Source organism: Sorex fumeus, unplaced genomic scaffold (genome assembly GCF_029834395.1).
Source record: "Sorex fumeus unplaced genomic scaffold, SorFum_2.1 ptg000064l, whole genome shotgun sequence".
Taxonomy (NCBI): domain Eukaryota; kingdom Metazoa; phylum Chordata; class Mammalia; order Eulipotyphla; family Soricidae; genus Sorex; species Sorex fumeus.
Genome location: NW_026606121.1, coordinates 1818263 through 1828337, shown reverse-complemented (window position 1 = coordinate 1828337; position 10075 = coordinate 1818263). Strand labels below are relative to the sequence as shown.

At 50.5% G+C, this 10075-nt stretch overlaps 1 protein-coding gene across 1 annotated transcript in view; it reads right to left on the bottom strand.

The window, feature by feature from the left end:
- Positions 1-5264: 5264 nt before the first annotated feature.
- Positions 5265-10075, bottom strand: part of KPNA7 (karyopherin subunit alpha 7) — a 28848-nt gene continuing 24037 nt past the window's right edge. Inside the window, exons 9-11 of the mRNA XM_056128318.1 lie at positions 8980-9126; positions 6212-6297; positions 5265-5346 (exon numbers count right to left, since the gene is read on the bottom strand). Of these exons, the coding sequence (XP_055984293.1) occupies positions 5265-5346; positions 6212-6297; positions 8980-9126 (315 nt within the window). The remainder of the gene's footprint in view (positions 5347-6211; positions 6298-8979; positions 9127-10075) is intronic.

The following is a 10075-nucleotide window of genomic DNA, read 5'->3' as shown; positions in this document are numbered from 1 at the left end:
CCCAGCATTGCACAAGGGTTACTGCTGGCTCTACACTCAGGAATTACTCCTGGCAGTGCTCAGCAGCCCCTATGGGATACTAGGGATCGAATCTGGTTTGACCATGTGCAAGGCAAATGCCCTACCCACTGTGTTATTGCTCCAGCCCCCAAGTTCTTATACTTTAAAACAATTGATAATAGTGTTCCTACACAACACACACACCTCACTGTAGGCCTGGGAATATAACTCAAATGGGTAGAGCATATGCCTAACAAGCTCAAGATTCCATGTTTGACCCTTGGCATCCCAGGGTCCCCAAAGCCCCATCAAATGCAGTCCTGCGACCCCCTAGGACAATAAGACCTACTCTCTTCCCCAGCACTGCCCTTATTTTTAAAAAAAAGTCTGCTGGAGAGATAGTAGGGTAGGTAAAGCACTTGCCTTCCATACAGCCAGCTGACCTCGGTTTGATCCTCGGCACTGCAGATCCCCTAAGCCCCACCAGGGCTGATCCCCGAGTGCACAGTCAGGATTAATCTCTGAGTACCCGGTCGACCCAGATTTGATTCCTCTGCCCCTCTTGGAGAGCCTGGCAAGCTACCGAGAGTATCTCGCCTGCACGGCAAAGCCTGACAAGCTACCCATGATGTATTCGATATGCCAAACAAGTAACAACAAGTCTCACAATGGAGATGTTACTGGGCCCGCTTGAACAAATCGATGAACAATGGGAGGACAGTGCAGTGCAGTGCTACCACTGGGTGTGACTCAAAAAACAAGTAAAATAATCAGGACTGGAGAGCTAGTACTGGGGTTTAAGGCTCTTGCCTTGCAGGGAGCTGAACTGGGCTTGATGCCTGGCATCACATCTGGACCCCAGAACCGCCAGAACTGTTCCCTGAGCACGGAGCCAGGAGTCAGCCCTGAGCACTGCTAGATGTGGTCCAACAACACCCCAAACCATTAAAGGTTTCCGAAAATTCATTTCTCTCAAAGACAAGTATATCGGGGCTCTTTCAATTCTGTGCTTCGCCTCCACTGAACGAGGGGTGATCACTGCGGGCTGACGGCCTCTCACGCTGAAACCGTTTTATTGCCGGCGTCCCCCGTCAGCGATCAGACTGCCACTGTGTGTGGTGATGCTTCAGGAATTTAAGACTCACCATATTCATGTGATACACCACGAGATTACATAACTCTAGTGTCCTTGGGGTTTTTCCTTTTTAATTATTATCCCCAGAGCTACCAAGGGCAAAATCAAAACTCTCCTCTCCTAGCTCCCAACCAGAAGTCTGCAGTCCAGCAAGGAGATTTCCACAACTTTTTTCTAAACATATGCTAAGTAGCTGCCACTCTTACAAATAATGTGCAGTTATTTCCCGTCACTCTCCAGCGCCGCCTCTCAGACATCATCTGGCACCTCCCTGTGAGAGAGAGGAATTAGCTCTAGTCCCTCCTCTCACTCCATCCTGATGGCCTGTGTTACAAAGTTGTTCATGGTTGGGTTTCAGTCATACAGTGTTCCAACACCAGGCAACATGCCACACCACCAATGTTCCGAGTTTCCCTCCCACCCTCCCCACTCCCGCCCCCACATCAATTTTATAGGTTTTTGTTTTTTTTTGTTTTTTTTTTGTTTTTTTTTTGCAACACTGGTGACTGAACCCATAGTCTAATGTAAGTCGCTCACCACTGAGCAACCTCCCGGAACCAGGTTCATTCCTATCAGGAAAGACATTCAGCTACGGCAGCATCCCTCCTTCCAGTTCTTTCTTTTGGGCCACACTCAGCAGTGCTCAGGGCTTACTCCTGGTGGTTCCAGGGGTCTGTATGGGATGCTGGGTCTGCCACTTTCAAGGCAAGTGCCCTCCTCGTTGTACTCTTTCTATGCCATTCATTCATCTGGTTTTTTTTTTTTTGTTCGTTTGGTTATTTTTGTTTTGTTTTGTTTTCTTTTCTTTTCTTTTTGTGTCACACCCAGCAATGCTCAGGGGTTACTCCTGGCTCTGCACTCAGAAATACTCCTGGCAGTGCTTGGGGGACCATATGGAATGCCGGGGATTCAACCCGGGTTGGCCTTGTGCAAGGCAAACTCTCAACCCACTGTACTATCGCTCCAGCCCCTGTTTGTTTTGGGGTCACATCAGTGCTTGTGTGGAGGGTGGGTGGGGGGAGGTCACTGCTGGTGGTGGCTGCGGCTCTAACCCGGGTTCCCTATGCTGACCGTGTGTTCTACTTTTGGAGCCATCTCCCCAGGCCCAATGTTTTGGTTTGGGTTTTTTTCTAGAAGAATTCCTAGTTCTTCCCCTCAGGCCTCCCAGTCCCTATGTTACTTTAAGTTCTGCTTTTCTTTTTTGTGTGTGCTGCTGGGGTCTAACCCCAGGCCTCACACGTGCAAGGGATGTGCTCTACTGCAAAGAGCCTTGAATATAATCTCAGGGCTAGGATGAAGGAGACGTTACTGGGGCCTGCTCGAGGCAATCGACGAATAACAGGATGATTTGTGATTTGTGTGTGAAACAGGACACAGTTTTCCAGGTTTGCTGCCAGCTTGACTCTGGAACTGTTTTTCCTAAGATCTGCATTGATCTCAATTTCTTCCTCTATCTTCTGTCTCCCTTGGGGCCAGAATGATAGGACAGTGGGTAGCGCTTTTGCTTTGCACACAGCAGACTGGGGTTTGATTGCCGGCACCAGATACCATCTCCTGAGCACTGCCAGGAGTGACCCCCCCAGTATAGAGCCAGTGGTAGCGACCTCTGAGCATCACTGGGTATGGCCCCAAAATAAAACCAAAAGAAAATTCTATCTTTGTCTCCCCTCCCCCAGGGTTTCCAGGTTCCCGCCCCTCCCCCTCCCCCACCCCAGCCTTAGTCTCCACAGGCACCTTTTCAAGTTTGTGTATTTAAGTTTGGGTCCGATGATTTCAGTGTTGTTGACTCTGGTTTGGATGTCTAGCGCTATCATTCCTCAGCTCCACCGGTGGACATTGACCCTACCCAGCTGCTTCTCATCTGTCTCTCCTCCCCCCCACCCTCCACTCATTGTTTGTCCTTCTCCTCCCTATACTTTGGGACTGAGGGTGCTCTAGGAGTCCCCCCTTTAAACCACTGCAACCATTTAAGAACTTTATAAAAGAATTATGTCAACCAATTTTAAAAAAAAGGCACTTTTCAGGAAGTCATTGTTGGGTACTGGTGGACAGCCAAAAAAAAATATACGTCTTGGCATCCAGAGCGATAGGACAATGATTCGGGAGCTTGCCTTGCCTGCAGCCGACCTGGGTTCAGTGCCTGGCACCCCATATGATCCCGGAGTCCAGCCAGGAGTGGTCCCTGACACTGGAGATGGGATTGGTATTGGAAAATCGTATGCCTGGAATTTGACCATGAATGACTTTACAAAATCATGGTACCATGAATAACTTTTTTTTTTTTTGCTTTTGGGTCATACCTAGCAATGCTCAGGGGTTACTCCTGGCTCTGCACTCAGGAATTACTTCTGGCAGTGCTCAGGGGACCATATGGGATGCTGGGAATCGAACCCAGGTCAGCCGCGTGCAAGGCAAACGCCCTACCCGCTGTGCTATTGCTCCAGTCCCACCATGAATAACATTTTAAATCATGGTACCTCTTTCTCTCTGTACTTTGCTGTTGTATGTTCGAGGCAAGAGGTAGGAGTTTCCACCCTTTTCTGATAGAGTACTTGAAAGGTAATCCTAAATTTAGATCTAAAAATATGGTAATAAGAGATGGGGCTGGGGTGATAATACAGGCAAGTGTCTTAAACTTGCCTTACAAGTGGTGGACCTTGCCTTACAAGTAGTTGAAAGCCCAGAACTGCATACGGTTCCCCTGGAACGCCAGGAATGATCCCCAAGCACAAAGTCACAATGTGTGCACTGCCAAGTGTGGCCCCAAAACAAATAGTTACTTAAAAATATGGTGAGAAAATCCCACTTCTCTTTAAGCTTTTCTCATTCATTTCTGAGGTCAGTTTTGCAGCTGCCAGATCTTCCAAAATCTGTTGAGAAGAATACAGTGATTCCATTTCCCTGGCTTCTGTGAATTGTTTCTTCTGCAGAAAGCACGTGCATTTATTCATCTTAACCTTTCTCTTTTATCTGCTGGTTATATTTCTGCGCCTGAGCCTTCCAGTGTCAGAGTCTGGGTGGATTTTTCTGGATCATCAGTTTAGATTCTTTTTTGACGATGCATCTGTTCCCATTCAGTGTACCCGTCAAGTTATCTGACCTAGAACCCAGAGATGAGCAAGGTTTCTTGAGTGGCTGGTAAGAAGATAGACATTCGGATTCCTGATCCTTTGTCCATGACTTTTGTCTCTGCCTTTTTGGAAATGTGTAAGAACTCTTTGAACAAGGACCTGAAATTTCACAATGAAGTGCTTTGGCAGAGGTTAATTTTCAATCTTCTGGCCACTCATTGAATCCTTTACATTTGGAAGCTGATTTTTCTTCAACTTCCAATCTGGTTGAATGTCTCATTTCTACCACCATATTTGAATCAGCCATCCGACAATTTTATTTTAGACTTTGAACTTTAGCATTCTAAGGTGGGGAGGGGGTTCAAAGGGCTGACGAGCATGCTGAAGAACTGCATTTCTTCCGTGGTTCAAAACAGATTTGAGGGTCCCTGTTTGGAGGGTCCGAGTGACTGCAGATCAGTTTCCACACAGTAAAGCCATCATAAAGCCACCCATACTCTCCTCCTCTGTCACCCAGCCAGTCACGCCAACACAAGAGCCGGGCACATGAGCACTCGTTGAAATGTGATTAACACCATCTCTGAGCACCCCAAATTTGTAAGCATTTTTTTGTCTGTTTGTGCTTTTTTTTTTTTTTTTTGCTTTTTGGGTCACACCCAGTGATGCACAGGGGTTACTCCTGGTTCTGCACTTAGGACTTACTCCTGACAGTGCTCGGGGGACCATATGGGATGCTGGGAATCGAACCACATTGGTCACCTGCCAGGCAAAGGCCCTACCCGCTGTGCTATTGCTCCAGCCCTGCAAATGGCTCCTTTGTCAAATTTGTTTACTTTTGGCGGGGAGGGACAATGCCCAGTAATGCTCAGGGGTATTTCCTGCTTCAATGTTCATCCCTGGGACTAAGATTCAGAAGGTGAGAGTCTGTCGGGACAAAGATGTGCCAAGCTGATGACTGTAGGAGGGGGAGTCAAGGACCTCGAGGCCCCCCCCCCCCACCCCCCGTTTTCATGTGTGGGTGGACACAGTCTCCACGTTCCCAAGATAAAGGTTTACTCTCAGGCCTGAGGCAGCGTCTGAGAATGTGGACTGGGCAGCACTCGCAGCATTTCCCCCTTGCTGTGCAGGGCTGCAGGTGGCCTGGAGGTGCGGGGAGAGTGTGGTCCAGAAGTGGCGCCCAGCGAGCTCATTTCTGCACCTCAGTGGTGGAATGCGGGCCCGATGGCCTCAGACGCCTTTGTCGCTGTCTCCCTAAGATTCTCCCTCCTTCCCATTCTCTCACTTTTGTTTTGGGGGACCACACCTGGCAGGACTCAGGGGAACACAGGTAGCCCCCAGCATCCAACCTGGAACTCCAGTGTGCAAACCATGCAGTGTCCTGATCCCAGCCCACACAGCTCTTCTTGAAGAATGTCCTAGGTCTTACTAGGCACTGTAGCCCTGTAGCACTGTCCTCCTGTTGTTCATCGATGTGCTCGAGTGGGCCCAGTAACGGCTCCATTTTGAGACTTGTTACTGTTTGGCATATTGAATACATCACGGGTAGCTTGCCAGGTCTTGCCGTGCGGGCGAGATACTCTCAGTAGCTTGCCAGGCTCTCCAAGAGGGCCGGAGGAATTGAACCTGGCTCAGCTGGGCCAGCCGGCTGCATGCAAGGCAAACACCCTCCTGCTGTGCTATCGCTCCAGCATCACTGGAATATAAAAAGGAAGAGTCTCCCCTCCCCCCAGCATCAAATATGTTTCCCAAATCCTAGTGGCATCCAGTCAGAGTTGGCCTGGGGCGGTGGATACTCTTCCAGGCCGCCTCGGCCTCATCCTACACCGGCACCTGTGAGGCCCGAGGCTGCGCGCGCTTTCATGAAAGTGTGAACATTTTATTAACTTTCAGTTTAAAAAAGCCTCGAACCCACCAACACACAGACTACTTCTTCAGGAAGCAACCCTGCAAGGTTCTTGAGGCTGGCATAGGGGCTGGGGGGCTTTGGTGTTTATTGGTCAAGCACTTCAAGAGTTCATGGTCTGTGTCCGGAGCCGAGTACAGGGCTTTATTTTCTTCTAGAGCCGAGCACATTGCTTCACGTTCTTCTTCCTTCAGGGAGAAAAGACATGTTGTACTTCCTGGCCCTTAGCATTCTCTCCCCCACACCCTGAGAATTAAAGCTAAGTCACCCTAAGGGGCCTTCAGAGGACAGACTCATTTTGATATTCCTTGGGATGGGCCTCAAATTCTGTGTGCATGTGTGTGATGAAACTTAGCACCCACCGTATTTTGGGGAAGGGGTGTGGGGCCCTACCCAGTGATGGATTCACCCGCAGGCCCAGCAAGCACCTTGCACCGGGTACTATCTCTTGGGCCCAGCATAGACCATCTTGAGTCATTCAGGGGACAGTTAGTATTAGCCCACACAGTGCTCTGTGCCCATCAGCCGCATCTGTCTCCAGATGCCCTCCCTTCTTCCGTATGAAACATCTTCTCACTCCCTGTCCCCCCTTGCTCCCCGCACACAAACCCCAGCAACCATGTTCTACTCTGAGTGTGACTATTCTAGCTCAGAGTGAAGTAAGAAAGCGTTTGGTGGGGCCAGAGTGATAGCACAGCAGGTAGGGAGTTTGCTTTGCACAAGGCTGACCTGGGTTCAATCCCCGGCATCCCATACGGTCCCCCGAGCACTGCCAGGAGTAATTCCCGAGTGCAGAGCCAGGAGGAACCCCTGAACATCGCTGGGTGTGATTCCCCCCCCCAAAAAAAGCATTTGCTTTTCTGTCACTATCACAGTGTGTGGGGGGGTTATAATCCTGGGGTGGGGCATGAGGGGGCACAACTAGCAGAGCTAAGGTGGGGATGGAGCCCGGGGCCTCCCACATTACAAGTCATGTGCCTCACCACCTAAGCCACACACCCCCATCTGGCTCATTCGGGCAGAGGTGGGGGGCACATCTGGCTGCGCTCAAGGCTTACTCCTTACTCCTCTGCAGCCCGGGATCACAGTGGAGCGTGGAGGACCACAGGGGATGCTGGGGATTGAGCCCAGGTTGGCTGCGTGCAAGTCAAGTGCCCTTTCTGCTGTGCGATTTCTGCCCTCATCCTCCCAACTGTGGCTTATCCTAGAATGCAGTTTGGGAAGGCAGGAAGCTAATAGAATGGGTAAGGCATTGCCGGGCACACAGCCAACCAGGGTGCGATCCCTCGCATCCCATCTGGTCACCCGAGCACTGTCAGGGCTGATTCCTTAGTGTCGTGGGTATGGCCCCAAACCCCCAAAATAAACAAGTAAAACACCGTTTGGATCCAGAGTACTATCTTATAGTGAGTTAGGATACAGTCTTTGCTTCGGTTGGGAGCACTTGGATGAATTCTACGACCTGCACCCTATGTTGAAAGAAGCTCTAAATTTCAAGGTTTTCACCAGGAAATGTAACCCCAATGAAGCCTGTCATCCTTCAGTGCCTTTTCGGTTTTGAGCATCATCTTAGTCCTGAGCTAAAGGATCCACTATCAACCAGATCAGATTGACTGAGTGGCCAAGAGTTTGCAGGGACAGCAGGATAACCCTCACTTTGTAAACTCTAAGTTTCACACCAAAACACCATGGGCTAGGAGCTAGTTCAGTGGCAGAGTGTGAGCTATGCATGTAGGAACCTAGGTGCAATTTCTGGCACACAAGAAAAAAAATGCAAAACAAAAAAATGAGATAGAAAAAATTAGATGCATGACCATGGATACTCTCCTCCGCCACTCATAACTGCATTATCCACAGCAGCTCAAAGGAAACAAGTGTCCATGTAGGACTGAGCGGGAAAATCGAGCAGTTTACAGTGAAATGCTCTTCAGCCTTAAGGGCAGAAGTCCTTACTCAACTCATGCTACAATATAGGCAGGCATTATGGATTCTCTGCCTTGTTGAGGGATTCTAGCTGGAGGGATAGTGCGGAGGGTCAAGGCCTATGTTCGCACGCAACAGGTCTAAGTTCTACCCCTGGTACCCCATGGTCCTTTGAGCACCATCAGGAGTGATTCCTGAGCACGGTGCCCCTACAACAAAGATACTGTGCCTAGCAAAATAAGTCGGCCACAAGAGGCGGAGTACTACCCCCCTGGAATGCCTAGCTCCCATGGGCCCTCATCTGACCCCCTCTTGGTACCCCTCCATGTGGCAGGAAGTGAGATGGCAGTACTGGGGCTGGGAGAGGGATGGGGGCAGTAGTCACGGGGATGGGCTTTTGGATGGGGGAGATGAGCCTTCCTAGTTGATGACTGTCACACAGCAGGAACGTACTGTCAACTGAACTGAACTTAAGAAGCGCTGAAGTAGTCAATTTTCCGTCTGATGGATTTTTCCCACAATGAAAGTCGTTTAAGAGCGGTCCGATGAGATTTGATTATTCCCTGTTCCTGCACAACACTTAGAAATTAGCCTCTTGTAGAGCTGAATCTCCAAACACCAGAGACGAAGAGGCCGTAAGTGGCCAAATGGGCTTTCCAGACCAGAGGCTTGCCTCGTGCCCATTCTCCCCCTCCCAGCCCTATTCTCCTCCTCCCCACCCCACAAAGGGGCAAGGAGGGGGTGGAGGGATGAAATTCTAAACCAACTAGGGTAGCAGGATGAGTTTTATGGGGATGGGGTTAGAGCTCTCTCCAGGAGTCAAGAAACCGATTCCCAAAGGAGCAGAGGGTGCCCCCCCAACGCAGGCCACATGGAGGGGTGCCAAGAGGGGTCAGATGAAGGCCATGGGAGCTAGGGCGTTCGTTTTCTGTATGCCCCTCACTCACCTCACACAAGTGTCTCTCCATAAGCCTGGAGGCCGTCAGTGCGATCTGCGGGTTCTTGTGGAACTGTAACGCCTCGATTCTGTCAATGCCACCGAACTCCTCCACGAGAAGACACAAGCTCTGCTTCTGGGAAAAGGATTTGGCAGCCTGCAGGCAGGATGAGCCCTGAGTGCCCAGGTTCTAGGCCAGAGGTGCCTACACTCAGCCCCCTTCCCCGACAGGAATCTGCCCGGAACTCCCTCCTGACAGCACGCATCCCTGACACCGTGGACAGGTCCACCACCCAGGCCAGCCTCCCTGCACCAGAGACGGTTTTCCTTAGCAGGCATCTCCTCTGGTGAGGGAAACGGTTTTCCCGCTCTTTGAAAGGATGGTCAGGGCATGTCTAGGAGGGGCTGTGTGCGGCCTGAGCTCAGACAGCACTGTGGACTCAGGGACCAGCTTCTGGGAACAGGGAGTGGGTCTTCTAATCAAATAATCTGGGGGCGCAAATCCCGCCCGGTGTCTGAGGCAGCTTGACTGCAGTGCTCGAGACACACAGAACCACAAAGATGAGACTCAGGGAAGGTTTTCCCAGCAATGGTAGGAGAGAAGTCATGGTGAGAACAGGAAAACAAGACAAATCATCAAATGCTGAAATTAAAGAACAGTGTTGTCCAAAGTGGGCAAAAAACACTCCTGGGGGGTGGGGATGGGGTGGGGGACAGAACAATTTAGAAGGATGTGAGACCGCCGGGAGTGGTCCCTGAGTGCAGAGCCCAGAGTCAGCCCTGAGCACTGCTGACTGTGGCTCCAAAACAAACAACTTAGGAGTAGCCTCAGGGGTGTGTGTGTGTGTGTGTGTGTGTGTGTGTGTGTGTGTGTGTTAGGAGTAGCCTCAGGGGTGTGTGTGTGTGTGTGTGTGTGTGTGTGTTGGTGGGGGGGGGTAGTAGGGGTGTCTTGTTCACTAAAGGTAGATTTAAAGGTAAAGATTTTCAGGGGGCATGGATTTTTTAAAGGGAGGGACCCACACCAAGCGGTGCTCAGGGCTAACTCCCGGCTCTGTGCTCAGGGATCACCCCTGGCAGGGCTGAGGTTACCATATGGGGTGCCAGGG